The sequence below is a fragment of the Acinonyx jubatus genome, chromosome D4, assembly GCF_027475565.1.
Source record: "Acinonyx jubatus isolate Ajub_Pintada_27869175 chromosome D4, VMU_Ajub_asm_v1.0, whole genome shotgun sequence".
Lineage (NCBI taxonomy): Eukaryota > Metazoa > Chordata > Mammalia > Carnivora > Felidae > Acinonyx > Acinonyx jubatus.
In genome coordinates, this window is record NC_069391.1 from 66,155,728 (window position 1) to 66,178,245 (window position 22,518).

The 22,518-nt window shown below is 46.3% G+C and overlaps 1 protein-coding gene and 1 long non-coding RNA gene across 7 annotated transcripts in view; both read right to left on the bottom strand.

Annotated features, from left to right (window-relative positions):
- LOC106978592 (uncharacterized) overlaps positions 1-14,479 on the bottom strand; it is a 28,669-nt gene extending 14,190 nt beyond the window's left edge. For all 6 annotated transcript variants that reach the window (XR_008291215.1, XR_008291218.1, XR_008291217.1 and 3 more), the window contains exons 1-4: positions 14,405-14,479; positions 10,092-10,930; positions 9,717-9,934; positions 1,820-1,925 (exon numbers count right to left, since the gene is read on the bottom strand). This is a non-coding gene — a long non-coding RNA (uncharacterized LOC106978592). The remainder of the gene's footprint in view (positions 1-1,819; positions 1,926-9,716; positions 9,935-10,091; positions 10,931-14,404) is intronic.
- A 113-nt stretch (positions 14,480-14,592) lies between these two features.
- On the bottom strand, positions 14,593-18,736 carry LOC128312212 (uncharacterized; the record flags this gene model as incomplete). Its single annotated transcript, XM_053205189.1, is given in 3 exon segments — positions 14,593-16,271; positions 16,350-17,650; positions 17,653-18,736. Coding segments are annotated over 3 exon segments (3,501 nt in total), but the record flags the coding sequence as incomplete, so codon positions are not given.
- Between the last annotated feature and the right edge of the window lie 3,782 nt (positions 18,737-22,518).

The window sequence follows — 22,518 nt, forward strand, 5'->3', positions numbered from 1 at the left end:
TTAAGGAGTGGCTTTTTAAATAATTTTAGGTATGATAATGGTATTTTGGGTATGGCATAGTAAAAAAGATCTTATCTTTTAGGAATGCATACTAAAATATTTACAGAAGAAATGATATAATGTCTGGGCTTTGCCTTGAAATAATTTAGGATGGGGGATGGATGGGCACATAGATGGAATAAAATTGGCCATGATGTGATGGCTATTGGCTCTGGGGGACATACCCACAGGAATTAATTTTATTATTCTGGCTACTTTTACATTTGTTAAAAATTTTCCATAGTGAAGACTTAAAAAAAAAAATGTACTAAGGCAGGACCACAAGAAGAGAGCTACAGGAAATAAAGATGGCTTCTTAATTCTCTTAGTACTTAGTAGGCATTGCCCCTGACCTTGGCCTTTTCAGTCAGTCATTGTAGAAGACCTGCTTGACACATAGACCTGATGAAGACATCTGGAAGCCAGAACACAACACTCAGAATCTGGCAGAGCAAGATAGGGAGGTAGAACATGATTCTTAAAATAGGAAGCCTGGATTCATTTTAAGTAGGGATTCATCTACTTCTAGTATATGGATTAAATGAGGTAATACACATAATGCACTTAGAACAGTGGCCAGCGTAGAGAACACTATAGAAGTGTTCTTATCCTGATTCTGATGATTAACGATGGGTTGGAGAAGAACCAAGAACTGAAGCAAGTAAACAAGTTGGGAGGTTGCTCCCATAGTCCTTAGTGGTGGCTGGGAAATTGGAGAGCAGTGCAGTGTGAGTCAAAAATGGGAGTCAGATGTGCAATCATTAGGGCTTCCTGATGAGCAGGGAAGGAAATGACTGTCCCCAGGTTTCCATCATAAACTATCAGATGGATAATGTGGGATCACGCTGAAAAGGGCTGCCGAAGAAATCAATCTGGCAGGAAGAATCAAGAGCGCCATTTCATTCCGTCGAATTGGAGATGCCAAGTGGAAATATCAGATATGTCATCATCCTCATTGCACATTGAGGAAACTGAGGCTCCTTTAAATGAGGAAGCTGAGATCCAGAAGGACTAAGTCATCTCAAAGTTGAACAGCTGTTAGGAGAGTCAAACTTGAAACTCAAGCTAAGAACCCTTCGCAGCCAGAGATCTCACCTCCCGGTGCTGAAACCCCCATAGGAACGGCGTCTGCTTCCTTGGTGTAACCCATCGGTATAAGCACCTCCAAGATACGCGCAGGGGGCTGGCATCCCAGAAATTCCAGGCAAGTGCCTGAGCCAACAACAGAGGCCAGGAAATGTGCCTCAGTTCTCGGAGTCTTAGCAGATAGATAATTTGCCCAGGAAAGAAGGAAAAGCCAGGGAAGAAAACTATACACAGTTAAAAGGAGGGACGTTAGCTTGCTAAGCCTGGCTTCCTGCTCTACTATATAGGGTGGGAAATCTAATACACACAATTTCAGGTCTATTATAAAGGATTATGTTCAAAAAGAGAAGCAAGGGAGAGCAAGATCATGTACCTTATAAGTCTCCCAGGTCTGCATGTTCATTTACCCAGGCCACAAATTAAAAATAAAACTGGACCAGGGGCTGGGGGCACTGAGAGAAACGGGGACTTATTACCTCATGGGGACAGAGTCTCATCACAGGGCTGATGAAAAAGTTCTGGAGATGGCTGGTGGTGATGGTTGTACATCAGTGAGAATACACTAATGTCACTGAACTATGTATTTTTAAATGGTTAAAATGTTAAATTTTATGCTATGTATATTTTACCACAATAACAATAAATCAAGCTGGATTTTTGCTTATATTATTGAATAGAAGGTCATATCACACACCTTCATTGTGTTTCTCTAGGAGCCGGGTGATGAGCCAGTGTCTCTTGTCGTCCCCACACACTTTGGATGTGGAAGAGAACCAGTTTTGACTTGGACAGGAAAAGTGCTGGAAATGAGAAATTAGCTATAAATAAAATGGCAACAATTGTCTAAAAAAAAAAAAACTTGAATAAGAGGCTAGATTTCAAATGGCATCCTATTTTATCTGAACAGGATCACATTCTGTAAGCAAGCATCTGTCTGCGTCAGTTTATGAGCCCCTCGGGGCCAAGACCTGCCTCTGCCTGTCGTGTCAGTGCTCTCACGGGGCCTTGTGTGAAAGTATTGTTACGTTATTGGGAAAGTTGAATGGAAAAATCTAGAGACAGTGGAACCAGAGAGAGAAAAACTACAGTGCCCACCTCTAGAAATAAAAATGCGAGGGAAATAAGTCAACCAGAGATAGACAAATACCATAGGATTTCAGTCGTATGTGGAATTTAAGAAACCAAACAGATGAACTTATGGGAAGAGGCGGGGGAAGAGAGAGGGAAACAAACCATAAGAGACTCATAAGGGTAGAGAACAAACTGAGGTTTGACCGAGGGAAGTGGGTGGGGGATGGGCCAGATGGGTGAGAGGTACTAAGGAGGGCACCTGTTGTGATGAGCACTGGGTGTTGTATATAAGTGATGAATCACTGAATTCTACTCCTGAAACCAATATTGCACTGGATGTCGACTAAAATTTAAATTAAAAAAAAAAAAAAATGTTAGGTGCTGCATTCAAAGGGAGGTCAGATTAAATTAAATGGAGCCTCCTGAACTTTTGAAGCTGGTAGACATTTTCCTGCTTCCAAGAGCTTGCTTTTTAATTTTTTTTAATTTTAATTTTTTTTTAGTGTTTGGAAAGGTTTAATTGTGTTAAATATATGTAACATGAAATTTACCATTTCATCATTTTTAAGTGTGGGGTGAGGTTAAGTATACTTGCATTGTTGTACAACCCTGTAAAGCTGACACTCTATGCCCATTAAATAACTCCCCATTTTTTCCTTCCTCCAACCCCCGGTAGCCATCATTCTACCTTCTGTCTCTGAACTTGACAGCTCTGGGTAGTTCATGGAAGAGGCATCCTGCAGTAATTGTCTTTTTGTGTCTTGCTTATTTCACTTATCATAACATCCTCAAAGTTCAGCCAGGTTGTAGTATGTGTCAGAATTACTTTTCCTTTTAAGGCTGAATAGTATTTCATTGTATGGATATACTCTATTTTGCTTATCCAATACCTGTTGAGGGACACTTGAATTATTTCCACCTGTTGGTTATTGTGAATAATGCTGCCATGAACATGGGTGTGTAAATATCTATTTGACTGCTTAGTTTAAATTCTTTTGAAGATACACACAGAAGTAGAATTATTGAATCATATGGAACACAGAGTTCCCACACATGCACAACTTCCCACACTACACATTCTCAACCACAGTGGTGCATTTGTTTATAATTAATAACAATTGCATTGACACCATTATCATCCAAAGTCCGTAGCTTACACTGGGGTTCATTCATGGTGTTGTACATTCTGTGAGTTTTGACAAATGTACAATGACATGTATCCACCATTATGGTATCATACAGAGTATTTTCACTCCCCTAAAATTCCTCTGCACTCTGGCTACTCACCCCTCTCTGCCCCCTAACCCCTGGAAGTCACTGATCTTTTTATTGTCTCCACAGTTTTGCCTTTTCCAGGACACCGTATAGTTGGAATCATGTAGTATGTAACCTTTTCAGAGTAGCTTCTTTCACTTAGTGGTACGCATTTATGTTTCCAGAGAGCTTTCATTTTTACATAGCCTATCCTTGGCTGGTTTGCTTCTCACTTGTCTACAGTCTCCAGTGAAGACATTACTAAAAGAAGGGCACCCTCTAGGCTGCACAAAAGCATGACTCTCAATGCCCCATCAGGCATTGCTGGGAACCTGGACCAGAGACTTAGAAGTCAAGGCTCTCAGGCACCACCCTGAAAAGAAAGGAAAGCCAATGCCAAATTTTGCTCTGATCAGGCAATGCGTTAGCCTAATCTCACAGTACAGCACCCATAGCTAAATTATCTGCCACTGTTGGTCACTTGTGACCATATTATATTAGCAATGTTAGATATCATGAAACTTTTTTTAATGGAAGAATTTAGAACCCAGTGTGAGCTCTTTCTAGTTTCTAAACATTTGGAAACTAAACAACACACTTCTAAAAAATATCCAAGAATCGAAGAGAAAGCTCAAAGGAAGTAAAATAATAAATAAAACATAGGAATTTCAGTGATGCAAAAGTGGTTCTTCAGAAAGAAAAAAAAATCAGTCAAATTGATTCAACTCTAGCAAGACTGAAAGAGAAAAAGAGAGAAGACAGAAATCACCAGTATCAGGAATGAAACAGAAAATATAATTCCAAACCCTACTCATATCAAAAAACAATAAGGAAATACTACAAACAACTCTATGTACATAAACATGACAACTTAGAGGATATAGACCAGTTTCTCAAGATGCACAAACTATCACAATTCACCCAATATGAAATAGATAATTGGAAAATTTGGATAGCCTTACAACTATTAAGAAAATTAAATGTGTAATTTAAAAACTCTCAAACAGAGATCTCCAGGCCCAGATGGTTTCATTGAAGAGTTTTTTTCAAATGATTAAAGAATTAACAGTAGTTCTACACAGTTTTTTCAAGAAAATAGAGGAGAGTACACTCCCAAATTCATTTTATGATGCCACTATTACCCTAATACCAAAACCAGACACAGAAAATGACAGTAACAAAAAAAAGAAAGAAAGAAAGAAAGAAAGAAAGAAAGAAAGAAAGAAAGAAAAAAGAAAAAAGGAAGAAAAAAGAGACTATAGACCATTACCCCTCATGAATACAGATGCAAATCTCCTGAACAAAATATTAGAAAATAAAATTCATGATACATAAAAAGAATAATATGCCATGAGCAAGTGGGTTTTATTCCAGATATGCAAAACTGATTGACTATCTGGAAATCAGTCATTATAATCTGAGAAGAAAAAAATCATGTGATCATATCAACAGATGCAGAAAAATCACTTGGCAATATCCAACAGGCATCATGATAAAAATTCTCAGAAAAACAGAAATAAAGAGGAGTTACTCAACCTGATAAAGAGCATCTACAAAAAAAAGAACAAAAAAAAAAAAAAAACTTAAAGTTAACATTATGTTTAATAGTAAAAAACTGAATGCTTTCCCTCCAAGATTAAGAACAGGCAAGGATATCTCAAAAGGAAAACCATACAGTATTTATTCAATATTCAATATTCACTCATTCAACATAGTACTGAAAGTTCTAGCTAGATGGCAAGGCAAGAAAAAGTAAAGTGAAATAAGGTAAGAAAAGTAAATTTGGAAAGAAGGAATAAAACTACCTCTGTGTACAGATTATGTGACTACCTACATAGAAATTCTCAAGAAATCTATAAGAAACAAACAAATTCTGTAAGTGAGTTCAGAAAGGTCATAGAATACAAGAACATACAAAAGTCAATTGTATACAGGTATATACCAGAAATATAGTAGTCATGACATCATGGCAACTGAAATTTAAAATAGCATACCGTTCACAATAGCTCAGAAAAATGAAATAACTTACAGATAAATCTAGCAAAACACATACAGAACTCGTATGCCAAAAACTTCAAAACGCTGATGAAAGAAATCAAAACATCGTATGTGTCATATGGACGTGCACTTGAACACTTCGCATGATAAGAATGAAAATTTTTAGAAATATTTAAGCCAATGCTCATCCAAATATCAGCAAGAGTTTTTGTAGCTAGAGACAAGATCATTCAAAACTCTATACAGAAACTCAAAAGGAACTAGAGTAGCTAAACAACTTTGTAAACGAAGAATAAAGTGGGAAGGATCAATCTATCCAGCTTCAACACTTATTTTGTAGCTCTGTGAATCAAAACTGGGTGGTATTGATGAAAAGCGATCAATGGAACAGAATAGAGAGAGAACCCAGAAGCAGACGCACAAATACACTCAACTTTCTGACCAAAGTGTAAAAGCAATTCAATGGAGGAAAGATCATTGGAACAAGTGGACTTCCACAGACAAAAAACATAACATCTAAATTTATACCTTATACAAAATTTAAGTCAACATGTAAATCATGAACTGAAATGTAAAATGCAAAGCTATAAGTTTTGGAAGAAAACAAGAAATCTTCAGGATCTACAGCTAGGCAAAGAGTTCAGAGACTTGACTCCAAAAGCACAGTCCATAAAAGGACAAACCGATAAACTGGACTTCATTAAAATCAAAAACATTCACTCTGTGAAAGACTTTGTTAGGAGAATGGAAAGACAAGCTTGTAGACTGGGGAAAAAATATTTGCAAATGGCATATCTAACAAAGGGACTAGTATCTAGATTATATAATGAATTCTAAAAACTCAGTAGTAATGAAATAAACAATCCCATTAGAAAATGGGCAGAAAACATGAACAGACCTTTCACCAAAGAGGATGAGTATTGCCAAAGAAGCACATGAAAAGAGATGCAGCACCATTAGCCACTAGAGAAATACAACTCAAACCAAAATAGGTTATCACTACACACCTAAAGGGAAAGACTAAAATAAAACATAGTGACAGTAACAAATGCTAGGGAGGATGCAGAGAAACTGAATTCCCATTACCTGATGGGAATGCAAAATGGTACAGCCACTCTGGAAAACAGTTTGGCAGTTTCACGAAACAATAAATAAATATAAACTATCTTAGAGCCCCTCAATTATACTCCTGATGCATTTGCTCCAGAAAATGGAAAATACATGGTCACACAAAAACCTGTCCATGAATCATCACAGCAGCTTTACTCCTAATAGCCAGAAACTGGAAACATTCCAAATGTCCTTCAACAGTTAAATGGTAAAAACAAACTTCCATTTCAGTACCATGGAATATTACTTGGCAAGAAAGGAGTAAATGCATGATATATCAACAACTTGGATGAATCTCTAGAGGACTGTGTTAAGTGGAAATAAAATCAATCTCAGTAGGAAATATGCTGTATGAGTCCACTTACCTAGCGTTCTTGAAATATCAAAATTATTGAAATGGAGAGCAGATTAGTGATTTCCATAGTGTTCTGGATGGGGAGGGAGATGCAAAAAGGAATGAGGCATGTCTGTAAAAGGGCAGCATGAGGGATCCATGTGGTTGGTGGTGGAAATGCTCTTGACTACATCAATGTCAATATCCTAGAGGCAACATTGTACTATAGTTTAGCAAGATGTCACCATTAGGAGAAACTGGGTAAAGGGCATAAGAAATATCTCCGTATTATTTCTTGCAAATGCGTGAGAATCTATAATTAACTCCAAATAAAAAGTTCCATTTAAAAATGGTTTGTCCATTAATTTGTTCAAACATTTCTGGAGCATCTCATTATGCATTATAACCATTGATCTCTACAGAGTTTATAGTTGCTGTTGCAACAGCTGGGATTATAAAACGAGATCCGAGAGCTTGCCCAAGGTCTGGAGGAAGAATTTTCTTGGTGGGTAAATCCAAATTGTGAGGCAGAAAAACATTCCAGTCAGCTGTCCGATAAATGAGGGAAAGGGTGTTGGTAAAATTCTCTCTGGATACTTCCAGGGGTTCAAAAAGAATGGGTTGGCCGAGTCGTAGGTTCTCAGAAGACCACCTTTGCCATCTGAGGCCAATCGGCCACCCCCTACATTTTCAGTTTTGCTGTCTCGGGAGAGAAGGGGCCATTCAGAGCTCTGTGTGAGGCTGGCAGTCAGGATTTCCAGGTTCCCAAAGGAACTATGCCCAAATTAGCCTCAGCCCAGAGCATGCTGGGAGTGAGAGACGGTGGCATGGGTGTTAAAAACACTGGCTTTGAAGCCACAAATATCTGGTAATTGTTCTTTCTCTACTCTCTCTTGGTTGTGTAGTCTGGGCCAAATTGCCTATCCTTCTGGAACCTTGTCTTTTCATCTATTTCATGTGGCTATTGTCGTTTGTTCGATACATTTTATTGGGGCATCCACAATGGGCCAGGCACTGTTGTAGGCACTAGAGAAACCACATGCGAATAACACAAATCAGGAAAGAAAGAGGAAGGGAGGGAGGGAAAGAAGGGTGATGCAAGGCAGTGCCTAAAAGCGTGGCCAACGATCCCGATTCCGCAGCAGCAGCATCACCAGGGGGCTCCTTAGGAATTCAGAGTCTCAGGCCCGCCCTGGATCTGCTCCTCTGACTCTCTGAGGGTGGGACTCAGAAGTGCACATGCTCACCAGCTCTGCAGGGGATTCTGCTGGCCTCCAGATTTGGAGAACTGCGGGTCCAGAGGGAGCGAGAGCGTTTACCACGTGACCTTGCGCAAAGCGGTGCTCACTCGTACTATCCCAATCCCGACCCCATGGGAAACATTAAATTTGTCAGAAGGTACGAACCCTCCAAGAATTCAGGCGGACCTGGAACGCAAAACCCAAGCCCACTACCCTCCAACTGGCTGTTCTTTCTATTGCCCTCACGGCCTTCACGTGCCACAAACGCAAACGCGCAGCAAAGAGGTCCTGACCATTTATCCGGGGCTCCTCGCACCCCGTGAATTGCGTTTCTGGGCCTCCTCGGTGTCAGCGCCCTCCCGCATCCTCATGGAGACCTCGGATGCTTCACTCCCTCCTGGGAAGTTATGATACACAATTAAAACCGGAGAAGACAGCAGCTTGTGCGTCTAAAGGTCAACCGTTGGCTTGAGGTCATTTTTGTCTAAACCGCAGAGAATGAACACAGCTTGGAAACAAGATCATTCCTTTATCTGCGCCTTCCTAGGTCTGCGGATTCTTTGAGCACCGTGGAGTCTGCACGTCTCTCAGAGACGTTGGATGATGGCCCGGGCGCTTCCCGAATCCTCCCGCACCCGAAGCGGCCCGCGGTCCTGCCGGCCTATTCAGTTTGTGCAGTGGAGGGGACACGGTCCCCGGGGTTAAGAGCTGGCAGTGGGGCACGCAGGAGCCCCTCTACCCCCGCCGAGGATGATCATTCAGAGCTCCGTGTGGGTCTCTTTTGTGCGGTGGGTGAGGCTTCCCACCATGGGTTCCGGTGACTTGAAATGCCAAGGGCCCAAACTTAATTAACTTCTCCGGGCTGGGACTCTATCATGTCAACCCGCATCCTGCTTCGTGGGGCAGCCGGACGAAAGTGCTCCCTGCACAAACAGAAGGCCAGGGACCTTAGTGGGAGCGTTGGCAAATACAACAGGGCCAGTGGCATCCTCATTAAACTCTGATTAGCAAGTGGACTTGATCCAGGCTAAATCAGAGCTGAATGAGATTTCTTTCTTTCTTCTTCTTTCTCTGCTACCAGTTGATCAGATGTAGGCAATTAAGAACCCCCACACCTCCAGCCCTTGTATTTTTTTGAAGCAGGGAGCCCATACCAGTCAGGCCATAAAGACACTATTGTCCTAAGAACAATATTCACCACTAATCTCACTTCTGGTAATTTACTTTTTTTTTTTCCCAAGCAGATTTAGAAACTTAAAAAAAAAAAAAATCCTTGAAAGAGTGGGGGGGGCGGGGGGGAGGAATACTCCACGGTATCTAATCCCATCGCAAAGTGGGAGTTTTCTTGTTCCATTCAGCTTTTCTTTGAATGAGCCTTGGATAAATAAACTTGGGCTGCCTTGCCACATTGATGCGGAGACCGTGAGGGTCCAATTATGCATATGGGGGCGTGTGCATTCTGGTTTGCAAATCAAACACAAAGAAAGCAGCACAAGTGCCCCCTTGTAATCAGTTCTCACTACAAATTTACAAACCTGCGAGGTGAGATTGCCTTTTGTGAAGTGTTTAAAAGCAATTATTACCTTTCTTTAATTTTCTGGTGGTAATTAGGCTTCTGAATCTAGTCCAACCTGGTCTGCGCCTTGAAGGCTTCTCGCTCCTCCCTGTGGTCTGCATGGGTGAGCATCCCCTCGGAGCCAGGCTTGCAAGGATTCCTGAGAACTCCAGAGCTTTTCCAGCCCGAGGGCCAAGAAGTCTGACAGGCGGACGTCAGACGCTGAGAAGCTGTGTCCTTTTTTGCCTTGAAAGAGAGAAGTAAAAGACAATGGTGAAGAGAAGGATTCAGGGAGGGCAAAAGGAAAGACAGAAACTGGGCGGGGTGGGGGGGGCATGAGGCAACAGAAACTTGAGAGGGAAAAAAAAAGACGGGGAGGATTATCTAAAAAAAGGAGAGTCACCTCAGCACTGTTACTGTGTTCACACTTTTGCATTCACTTGCAGGATTCCGGTTAATGAGCCTGGCTGCTCCCGGCACCCATGCCTCAATGCATTTGGGTTCAAAGCCGAGTCTCTCTGCAAATAGAAGCCAAAGGGGAAAGAAAGCAAGAGAATCCAAAAGCCCTGCAAAATAGCTAACCAAAAAGCTCTACCTTTCACCATGTCCCAAGGTCACACCAACTTGGCAGGCAAGAGAGCCCCAGAAAGACCTGCCTGGGGCTCCACCTACCGAGACCCTAGCGGAGGCCAGGCCAGAAATTCCATTGCTCTTGGCACGTTCTGTGACGGTGCAGAGTACCAGCACCATTCCCAATGGCCAGATCCATCTCCAGGAAGGCCAGAGTTGACATCCCATGGGGCTCTTGGAAAGACAAACTATTTTTGGATTGTTGAGTTTTTGAGATTTAGGACGACTGAGCCCACCTGGGTGAGGATGGGGTTCATCATAAAGAAGCTGGCGAGGAAACCAGGCTGGAGTCAGAGGGAATCCCCGTCACTAGAAAGGAGGCAAGCTGGGCCATCTTACTACTGTCCAGGGAAATCCAAGCTGGAGGGCAGTTCCAATATCAGGAGCAAACCAGAGGTGGAGTGGTCACCTGCTCTGTTTTCTCTTCGGGAGCAACATTTCCTCCCAAGATGAAAGGAAACAGCCCATCCCCTTTCACAGTGCGGGGTTCTGAGTCATCCAAATCTCATTTCAGGCCCCGGCCGGGTATTTACCAGCTGTGTGAGGCTGGTCAAACTCTGCAGTCTCGAAGAGCCTCAGTTGTTCTCACCTGTACAATGAAGAGATTCCTCCCTGGAGAGGATAAAATAAAATAAAATACGTAAATCGCTCAACACGTGTCCGTGACAGACACTCCGTATATAATCGTATGAGAAAGTTAGTCTAGTAAATGATGAATGTCTGTTGGTCATGTTTAAGAGACTGAGTTAAAAAGAGAAACAAGTACTGTTTCCACGAAAAACAGCTGTGTGATTGAGAAGATAGATAGGTTCAAATAGAGAGAAATCTATATAAAAGCGTTGCTGTGAAGCATAGTAAATTTGTTGGCATACTGAGTGCCAGTAATGTGACTTCCACCCGGTCTCCACGGAGGGTCAAATATTGGATAGGAGCTGTAAATATGAACAAGCCTCTCATCCAAAAAACTCACCATCTGGGGTGATGTAAGCCGTGTGACTATCCCACCAGGCAGAACGTGATAAGAGCCAAAGGAGTTGTGTAAAGAAACGAAGGAGCTCACTGAGGAAGGAGAGATTAGTTCCAGATAGCAGGATTAGGAGAGGCTTTAGGTTGGAGCTGGCATTAAACCAAGACTTGAAGATAGGTGAAAACAAGGAGGGCGTTCTGGCAGGAGGGGACAGAGTGCATGCGAGAAGGCAGGTATGTCCGAACGATGGGGTGTGGAGGGACGGCACCTGCAGGGCGCGAGGCTGTGTGCTTGGGTCAGGGGACAGGAGTGCTCATTTGCCATGACGGGTTGGACCTTCACTGTCTGCAGCAGGCAGAATGGAATGGTTTGACTCACGTCGCCCCAGAAGCTCGGGTGTGAATGGGAGGTGGGGAGAGAACAAAGGCCAGGTCCGGACCGGCAGAGGCCTTTGCAGCAAGAGACAATGATGGCGTAAGGAAGGGTGTGAATGCACAGAAGGGCATGGATGTGGACACATCAGGCAAGATGGGTGATGTGTTGAACGTGAGGGCCAGGTTGGAGGGAAGAGTGGCAGAGACCATTGGAATCTGAGCCCAGGGAATCAGAAGAGCTTACAGACCCCTCATCCTCCCCCCCTTCCCCGCCCCCCTGCACGAGGGGTGGGCTGCTAAGCCAGAACAGGCATGTTCCGTGGAGGAAAGGACAGGTGTGATGGTGCCTTGGAGAAGAGACAGAAGGAGAGCAGGTATTAGAGGAGGTGGTGTCCCAGGGCTGGGGAAACTGAGGAAAGGGCAGAGAGGAAGTGCCTATGAGTTCTTGACCTCCCTGTCCCATGTGGGGACAGGTCAGGGAGAGAAAAGGTGCCTGCAGTGCCCAGTGGCCTCCAGCGCACGGACGCTGGGTCCTGACCCTCACTCAACAGCTGCGAGCGGTCTGCACCGTCCTCGGGCCCTGACACAATACAGTAGCCTTGTCCTAATTTTGCCACTGGACTATTTATCGCTGAGGGAATCTGCCCCCATTATGTCACCTCTACCCCCTTCAATAAGATCATCAGTGAGCTAAGGTTCCACAATGATGGTGAAAAATTCATGTATGGCCCTTCTCTCACACTTTTCTCTTTTACTTGTTTAAAAAAAAATCTACTGATCATCAGTGTTCTTATTAAAGCTTTTCCAGAGATATCCATTGAAGGGGACTAAAGAGGCCCTGGAAAAAAGATATTAAAAGGTCATACCCAGGCAGGACCGCAAAGATCATTTGTTCCAGGATTTTCCAAACATTTTGGGTCTTAAGCATCACCTGGGCCTTTATTAGAACTATAGAAGAAGACCAAGAAAGTGGACCTAAACCATAAAAAAAATTATAGATTCCCGAGCCGCATCTCAGATCTACTGAAGCAGAACATCCAGGTGATCCTTAACATCATGCAAGTTTAGGGGCACCTGAGTGGTTCAGTCAGTTAAGCGTCTGACTTCAGCTCAGGTCATGATCTCACAGTTCATGGGTTCGAGCCCTCCATTGGGCTCTGTGCTGACAGCTCAGAGCCTGAAGGCTGCTTCAGATTCTGTCTCCTTCTCTCTCTGCCCCTCCCTAGCTAACGTTCTGTCTGTCTCTCGAAAATGAATGAAAACATAAAAAAAAAAAAATCATGCAAGTTTAGGGAACACTGATTTAATCCAATCTCTTAGAGACAAGGCCCAGAGAAGTCAGTTACCAAGAATTCACAATCTCAGGGGGACATGGGACTCACACTCTCAGGGGTCACCTTCTAACACAATCTCCTGGGAGAGGAAAATGTTCTGGGTAAATTGATATATTGACTGAGCAATAGTTGAGCAATATTTTTTGAGCAGTATTTTTTCTCAAGCTTGATTTTAATTCACTACAAAAAAATTAGCAATTTTTCAAATAACTTTCTGTGTTCACCTTAGAAAGCAGGTTTGGCGTATATATGTATCTGTATATGTATGTGTATGTATATGTATGTGTGTATATATACATATGTATAAATATACATGTATGTGTCCAGTGGATGAATATGTATCCATATATATATATTTCTGTATGTATGTGTATGTATGTATATGTGTGTGCATCATCTGTATATATAAATTTGCATGTATGTGTACATGCGTGCGAATATGTATCCGTATATGAATATGTGTGTGTGTCTGCATACATGTGTGTGCATGTACACGTGTATGAATATGTATGTGTGTGAGCGCATGCATGTGTGTGTAAATACACGTGTATGTGTCCATATATGGAAGTATATTTGTATATGTATATGGGTATGTATAGCTATATACCTACGGGTCTAGAACCATCAGGTGATGAGTAAATGTGTGATGAATGAGTTGAATGAGCGACATTATCCCAGGAACTGGCCGGGCAGCTGGCCCGGCAAGTTATGGCCACAGATATTTTCTGCCCAGAAGCAAGTATTTCTCTTTGAAGATCCTGAATCTGTAAGGCAGGGGTGTGGATTTGCTGTGCTTTCCAAACCTGCCATGTTAAGGGAAGGATTTCTTTCGTAAAAACCAGTGAATGCTTCCTTTACTGGCATGTTCTGAGTGTGGAAGTGTTAGCAAGAGATTCGCAGAGTTAATTAACCACCCCCACCTCCCTCCCTCCTGTTTGCCCAGCTCATTCAAACACATAAATGCCACTACAAACAACCACTAAATCTACAGAGGCTTGTTCTGACTGTCAAACACCACCGTAAAAATAATATGCCCTCCAGCAGGGGAGGGGAAAGAGAAGACGGCAAAGCACTCACTAATTTTCAACAATCCCTCTTTAGAGACATAATCTTCAAATAAATATTTAACTTGCTCTGTCTTCAGTCTTAGATTATTTACAAATCAGGCTTTAAAGGCGGTTTTAAATGATCCTTCCCTGAGCTATTTGCACACCTAGAGTTGCCCCGGGGGGAGAAATGAGCCTTCCCAGAGGCCGGGGCTGGCCTCCCATGAGACCATACATGGCCTGTGAGCTCGCAAAGCAGGAGGCTCCAGAACCGAGGCAGTTGCACACCCCCTTCCAGCGCCCCTGTGCTGTGAAGGGATGGCTTGCCCACCTCCGGAAAGTTATCACTCAGGACCCTTACTTACGGAGACAATAGTCAGAGACTGAGGGAAACTTCTGTGGCAGAACCAGAAATCTGTCCTAAGGAGGCCTGTGGCCCCGCTGAGACACCAGGGGAAAAAGGGTTCAGAGGGCAAGTCCAAATTCTCAAGATCACCAGGTGGAGGTGTTATGCCCAGAATTCGTGATCCCCAAAGACCACTAGGGAGCCGAGTCCGATGCAAAAGCAAAGAGCCTTTATTCGAGCTAGCTCGAGCTCAATCCCCTACCTGCACCAACGCAGCGGTGAGATACCAGGGAAAGAGAGCGAGTTTCAAAAGGACAAAGGTTTTATTGGGGCCTGGGGGCAGTTGGTGAAGTAATGGCTATGGCCTCAGCCGATTGGCTGGGGAAGGGTCCTGGGGAAGGGTCCGAGTCCTGTTAGGCAGGTGAGGGGGGGGTTACTCAAGGGGAGGAGGTGTGGTCAAGGTGAAGGACACAGAACAAGATGGAGTCAGCTGGCGTAGGCCCGCCCTTTCATTTCCCCCCCTTGTCATGTAGCTTAGGGACCCAATCATGGGACCGGCTGCATTTATGGTGACAAGGGGAACAGAGTTTGGAGGTTTACGCAAAGTTCTGGGAACCAAGTGTCCCTGGGGTGGCTCTGGGACGTCTGATTAAGTATTGTCCCCGAGCTGGTGTCTGTGATCTGCCAGGTGATGTTTTGGGGGGCGTGGGGACTCCCGGCAGCATGCGCAATGACAAGCAGAGTTAACAGAGTTACCAATATTAGGTAGGTCAAATGCGCTGTAGCTTGAGCTTGAGCGGGTTGTGTTGGTCCCGACTGATGGCCCATCGCGTGACAACGTCCTTCCGGATCGAGGAGGGGTCTGCTGGCTGAGCATGGGTGTGATGGACCCAGGTCGCGATGCCGTCTACCTTGAGAGCGGTGGGGGTTGTCAACACCACGATGTAGGGTCCCTTCCAGCGCGGCTCAAGAGTCTCTCGGTGGTGCCTCTTGACGTAGACCCAGTCTCCCGGTCTGTACTGATGAGGTGTTGGGATCGGGCCAGCCTCGTAGATGGCACGGAGGCGCGGCCAAATGTCCTCGTGTGCCCTCTGGAGCCCGCTCAAGGAAAGAAAAAGTTCTTGATCTTTAAACTCAGCAATAAGTTCAGCTCGAAGGCTGGGAATAACAGGGGGTGGCCTGCCAAACATGATCTCGTAGGGAGTAAAACCCAGAGTGTAAGGAGTGTTTTTAACCGAGTAAAGGGCGTACGGTAGGAGAGTCACCCAGTCCCCGCCAGTCTCCATGGTTAATTTGGTAAGGGTCTCTTTTAGGGTTCTATTCATTCTTTCTACCTGTCCTGAGCTCTGGGGCCTATAAGCACAATGTAATTTCCAGTTTGCCCCCACCACCTTGGCTACTGCCTGTGTTACCTGCAAGATAAAAGCTGGTCCATTGTCTGATCCTACCATGGCAGGAAAACCATACCTGGGTAAGATGTCTTCTAGTAGCTTCTTAGCCACCGTCTGAGCCGTTTCATGCTTGGTTGGGTATGCCTCCACCCAGCCAGAGAAGGTGTCTGTAAATACTAAAAGATATTTAAAACCATACTTTCCTGGTTTGACTTCAGTGAAGTCGACTTCCCATTGGGCTCCCGGTCTGGTGCCTCTGAGCCTGGTTCCTTTTTTATTTGATGTGGCCCTCGCGTTGGTGAGTTGGCAGGTCTTGCAGGCAGATACAACTTGCTCTATTTTGGTGTCCTGTTGGTGAATCTTAATTCCAGCATGTCGGATTAAGTCTTTTAATTTTCGGGCCCCCATGTGAGTAGACCGATGCATGTGCTCTAATATTGAGACTCCGAGCTGGTCTGGCAACACGAGCTCCTTGTTATGTGTATACCACCGTCCCTTTATCTCCTGGGCCATAGGGAGTTTCTTGATCCGCTGTAACTCCTCCTGGGAGTATTTGGGCTGGTCTGGTAAAACTGGGTCTCCCGGGTCTGGTAGTTGTATGGTCATGGTGGGGACTGGAGTAAGGGCTCCTGCCTTGGCTGCCTGGTCAGCCTTTCGATTACCTCTAGCTACTGGGTTATCAGCTTTTTGGTGCCCTTGGCAGTGGATAATGGCTAGCTTGGCAGGAAGCCATAAGGCTGTAAGCAGGTTAAGTATCTCCTGCTTATTTTTTATAGTCCGTCCTTCTGCCGTCAGTAACCCCCTCTCCTGATAAATTGCCCCATGAATATGAGCTGTGGCAAATGCATAACGGCTGTCTGTGTAGATGCTAAGCCGTTTTCCAGCTCCCACCATCAGCGCCTTGGTGAGGGCTATGAGCTCTGCTCGCTGGGCTGACGTTCCAGAGGGTAGAGCCTCCGCCCATACGGTGTCTGTTTCGGTGACCACCGCTGCACCCGCATACCCGTGTCCGTCTCGCACAAAGCTGCTGCCATCAGTGAACCAAGTAGCCTCAGCATCGGGGAGGGGCCGGTCGGTCAGGTCCGTCCGGAAACCATGTATCTGTTCCAGGATTCCCGCACAGTCATGTAATGGAGCACCTAGGTCAGGGTCGGACAGCAGGGTTGCAGGATTGAGGGCTGCACTGGGGTGGAACGGCACTCGTGGAGGGTTGAGTAGGAGGTTCTGGTAATGAGTCATACGTGTATTGCTCATCCATCTATCCGGAGGCTGTTTCAGGACCCCTTCAATGGCGTGTGGGGTCGTGATCCAGATCTCCTGTCCTAGGGTCAGTTTGTCTGCATCCTTGACTAGGAGTGCTGTCGCTGCAATAATTCTTAGGCATGGCGGCCAGCCGGCAGCCACTGGGTCTAGTTTCTTAGACAGGTAAGCCACTGGACGGTTCCAGGGGCCTAAGGCTTGAGTTAGAACCCCTTTTGCTATTCCCTTATGTTCGTCTACAAAGAGGTGGAAGGGCTTTGTAATGTCTGGTAGGCCCAGGGCTGGGGCACTTAGGAGGGCCTTTTTTAACTGATTAAAGGCAGTTTCTTCTTTTTCAGCCCATTTAAATGTTTTCCCCTCTTTGGTAGCTTCATATAGGGGCCTGGCGATCTCAGCAAAACCTGGAACCCAGAGGCGGCAGTAGCCGGCTGATCCTAGGAATTCCCTCACTTCTCTTCGGGAGGTGGGAGTAGGGATCTTTAGGACAGTTTCTTTTCTGGCTTCTGATAACCGCCGCTGTCCACCCTCCAGGATATATCCCAGGTAACTTACCCTCTCCCTGCATATCCGAGCCTTCTTCGCGGATGCCCGGTATCCTAAGGCCCCCAGGGTACCAGCAGGTCCTGGGTCCCTCGCTCACAGTCTTTGGCCGTGTCCGCAGCAATCAGGATGTCATCTACATACTGTAGAAGGGTGAGGCCAGGGTGCTCCCTTCTGTACTCACCCAGGTCCTCGTGTAGTGCCTCGTCGAAGATGGTGGGTGAATTTTTGAATCCCTGAGGTAGCCGTGTCCAGGTGAGTTGCACACTGTAGCCCTCCTCCGGATCATGCCACTCGAAGGCGAACAAAGGTTGGCTCTAGGGTGCCAGCAGCAGACTGAAGAAGGCGTCCTTTAAATCTAGTACAGTATACCAGACACTGGAGGGCGCTAAGGAGCTCAAGAGAGTATATGGGTTGGGAACAGTTGGGTGTATGTCCGCGACCCTCTTATTTACTTCCCGGAGGTCTTGTACCGGTCGGTAGTCATTTGTGTGAGGCTTTTTGACCGGCAGTAGGGGGGTGTTCCAGGCAGACTGGCAAGGAACTAGTACCCCTAGGCTTCGTAGTCTCCGGATGTGTGGCTGGATCCCCTTCCAGGCCTCCTGAGACATGGGGTATTGTTTGATCCTTACCGGACTCTCTCCTGGCTTGAGCTCTACCAGGACTGGGGTCCTGTGAGCGGCTAGTCCCATCCCCCCTGTCTCTGCCCAAACCGAGGGGAATTCTCGTAGCCATCTGTCTATATTATTCTCTCTCGGGAGCGCCTCCTGGTGGAGGAGGTATTCATCCTCCAGTTTCATGGTCAGGACCTGGATGGGGTGGCCCTTGCCATCGGTGACCTGAGGCCCCCCTTGTCTGAAAGTTATCTGAGCTCCAATCTTGGTCAGTAAGTCCCGTCCTAACAGTGGGTAGGGGCATTCTGGTATTACCATAAAGGAGTGGGATACCCGGCCCGTTCCCAAATCTACTGTTCTTCGGGTAGTCCATGAATACTGGCTCATACCAGTTGCCCCTTGTACCCAGGACTTCTTGCTAGCTAGTTTTCCTTGTGGGGTGCGGAGGACCGAATGTTGTGCTCCGGTGTCGACAAGGAAGTCAATAGGGATCCCCTCCACTTTAAGAGTTACCCTGGGTTCGGGGAGAGGGTCCGAACCCTGACTCCCCTAATCACTTAGTTCATCCAGCTCTAGGACTTTTACTCGATCAGTCTTGCTTCCCTTCCCGCCAGCTCTTTTTGGACAATCTCGGGCTCAATGCCCTATCTCCTTGCAGTATGCGCACTGATCCTTCTGCAGCCTCTGCTTCCCCCCGTTGGTGCTTTTACCTTTTCTTGTGTCATCTGCCAGCTGCCGGAGACGGCGGTCTCCTTCCTCGGGGAAGTCAGCAGTGGTAGCTAGTAGTATTGTGGCCAGGTCTCGAGTCTGCTTACTGCTGGCAGCCACCATGGCGCGAGCCTGCTTGTCCTCAGGAGGCTCCCGGTTATTATATACCTTTTCGGCTACCACCAGTAAGTCCTGCAGACTTTTTTCTCCTAGTCTATCTATTTTCTGTAATTTTCTCCTAATGTCTATGGCCGATTGGTTTACAAAGGCCATGAGAACAGCTGCCTTGCTTTCCAGAGCCTCTGGATCCATGGGGGTATAGGTACAGAATGCCTCCATGATCCGTTCTAAAAAGGCAGCCAGAGATTCATCTTTTCCCTGTTGTACATTTCCTACCTTGGCCAAATTGGTTGGCTTTCTAGCAGCCATTCGGAGACCCCCCATTAGAGTCTGGCGGTAGACCCGGAGCCTCTCCTTACCTTCTGCCGTGTTGAAATCCCACTGGGGCTGAGTTAAGGGGAAGGAGGCATCTATCTGAGCCTGGTTGGTGGTGGGATTCCCGTCTGCGCCTGGAACTAGTTTTCGGGCCCCACTGAGGATTCTTTCTCTTTCTTCAGTCGTGAACAGGACCTGCAAAAGCTGCTGGCAATCATCCCACGTGGGCTGATGGGTAAAAAGAACAGAGTCTAATAAATCAATAAGCCCTGCCGGTTTCTCGGAAAACTTAGGATTCTGAGCTTTCCAATTGTAGAGGTCACTAGTGGCAAAAGGCCAATAGTGATGGGGCTAATTCCCCTCCGCATCTGGGGGTCCGGTGGCTCGCAGGGGCAGAATAGTGGAGTCGGCGGCGGAGGCAGATTGCCCCCTCTGAGCCCTTTGTCTGGTAAAGGGCGGGCTTCCCCCTGGAGCGTTTCCACCTCCCGCTCTGGGAACAGCGTCTGCCTCCCCCGGAGGGGGAGGATGGTGTTCTTCCGCATCCTAGAGGGGTTATACGGGGGAGGAAAAATTAATTTTTCTTCAGTACCCCCCTGTAGGACAGGGTAGAGGGGTGCTGAAGGCTGGGTAAGACTTTTCCTCTTCTCTGTCTCCTGCAAAGCAAGAATGGGTTTTGGCTCCGGAGGGAGCAGGGTTAGGAAGGGCTTAAGCCAAGAGGGTGGGTCTTCTACAAGGTCCTCCCAAGTGATAATGTAAGGGAGCTGATCAAGATGGCCCGCCTTAGGCTGAGAGATGATACTCCTGACTCGGTGGATGGTAGGGAGGTCGAAGGTCCCCTCTGGTGGCCATCCGACATTGAAAGTTGGCCACTCGCTAGAACAAAAAAACTGCAATCGACCCTTTCGGACTTCCACACTGAGGTTGTTAGCTCTTCCCCTCACATCCTTAAAGTGATCAATCATAATACTTAGAGGAGTAGTGTGAGTCTGTCCCATAACGTCCGTCCAGTAAGTCCACAGAACAAAACAGAGAAACACAAAAACAGACAAACAGAGGGCCCCTAGAAAGTCTTCCAACTCCATGGAAGCAAAACTGCAAGCTAGCTTAGACCTTTGAGGGGATTCCATGTCCCTCCAAAACTGATGAGGGGATTCCACGTCCCTCCAAAGACGACGGCCTCACGCCGACCAGCGGGAGCGACCCGCCTTGTCTCAGACCTTTGAGGGGATTCCACGTCCCTCCAGAAGGGAGAATCGGAACGTCTTCCGAAACTCCCGGCCCATGGTCCTCCAGTGCGTCCACTTAGACCGCGTCGGGCACTACCAGAATTCCAGAAATGAGCTCACACAGAAAAGACAGAACAAACAGACACTAACCGTGGCCAGTCAGGCTCTCCGGGTCGGGGGTCCCTCGGGGTCTTGGGGATCCCAGGCCGAGCCCCCAAATGTTATGCCCAGAATTCGTGATCCCCAAAGACCACTAGGCCTTTCAGAGGCTCACAGCCAACACTCGATTCTGATTGTCTCCCGAGTTCTCGTTCCCGAGGCTGCGCAGAGTACAGTGGAAAGTGTGTTAATCGCATAGATTAACTGCTTCGACAAGCAAGACCAAACGCAGCAGAAGCTTATTCTCATTTGTATAAAGTTCTAACTCGTGTTCCCGGTCGGCGGGCAGGCCATTCCTTCGGCTGCATCTGACCAGCAGTCAGGAAAGAGAGAGAGGGCACAGCGAACGAAGCAGCGGCCTTTATGGCCAAAGCAGCTCTACTGATGAGTTTTTTGGGGTGATGGTGGGGTTCGTGGGGTCCGGAGCCGACGGCCAAGAAAGAATTCCTGTAGACGTCTTTGGTGCAAAAAGATGATTTTATCAAAGCACGGGGACAGGGCCTGTGGGCAGGAAAAGCTGCCCAGGAACCTGGAAGAGAGACTGGTTATATACCTGGGAGTTGGGGGAGGTAAAATCCAGGGGAAGTTTCCAGTGAGATTTTCATATGCTAAAGAAGACTCCCAGGACCCTGGAGGCCTAGCTAGTGTCTAGCTAAGGGTGTTTTTCCCTCTAGCAAAGCATTAACCTTGAGACAGTAGGCAGTTCCTGGAGAAACATTTTGCTCTGCCTGCCTCAAGTATTTGCCAATGGGCTGCAGGTTATAAGGAAATGTAATTTTACCTGCCATTTCCTTCTGCCTTTCTTCCCCACATCACTAAGGAGGGGAGGGTGATTTTGGGGCTCCAAGAAACGGAATCTATAAGTTTCTGGGGATTAGGCTATTGATTAGACTGCCTTTTTCTTGTAATTTACTAAGATATTTGTAAATGGGTGGAGACCGGTGTCCCACAGGACTGTGATCGCTATCAGTTAATCTTTTGTTTTTCCCCTTTCCTTTGTTCTTGGGCAGCCAGGAGTGCCCAGGAGTATCACACACATCCCACCTCGGGGCTGGGAGGGGGTTGTGGTCTGTCAGCTTGCCTTACGCTCCCTCATCACGCTGAACACCTTTGGGCCCTGCACAGGATACAGTACAATGGGAAACCCAAGGTGAAGGGCATGGCGCCTCCCTAGAGAACCAGAGACAACCCCACACCAAGCAAATGATCTCTGTATAAGTCTGCACACTGAGCCTTCACTTGACCTTCATTGTACTTCCCACGCACCACAAGGGGTCTTTCTATTTATTTGCTTTATTCTCTTTTAGTATCTCAGTAAGCTGCTCCGTTTTATTTTTTGGCGTAGGAGGAAACCATTAAATGAAACTAATAAGTCATGGTTCAAGGGAGGGGAAAAATTGCCCACTGAGGTAGGTATCATTAAAAACAAACACAATAACAAAACAGATTGGAGTTTACAGGAACTCCTGGGAGCTTTTTCCTTGCTTGAGACAACCCTCGGGCATGGATGGCTCTGTCCACGTCGGACCGGCCAGTGCCCCTCCAGCCTGGGAAACCCAGCATCAACTCTGCATCCATTCCAGAGGCACCCGGAGAGGAGAATCCAGAACTCTGACCTGTCTTTCAATAGTCTTGCTGCCGGCCGTGTCCTTCCATGAGTCTGGCCGGATTCTGAGCCCCAGCCAAGGATAGATAGACGGGGGCCATCTTAAGGTGGGCCAGACCCAGACCAGCTCCCACCCCAGCATGGGCGTCACCTTGTGGTGACAGCTCAGAGCCTGGAGCCTGCCTCGGATTCTG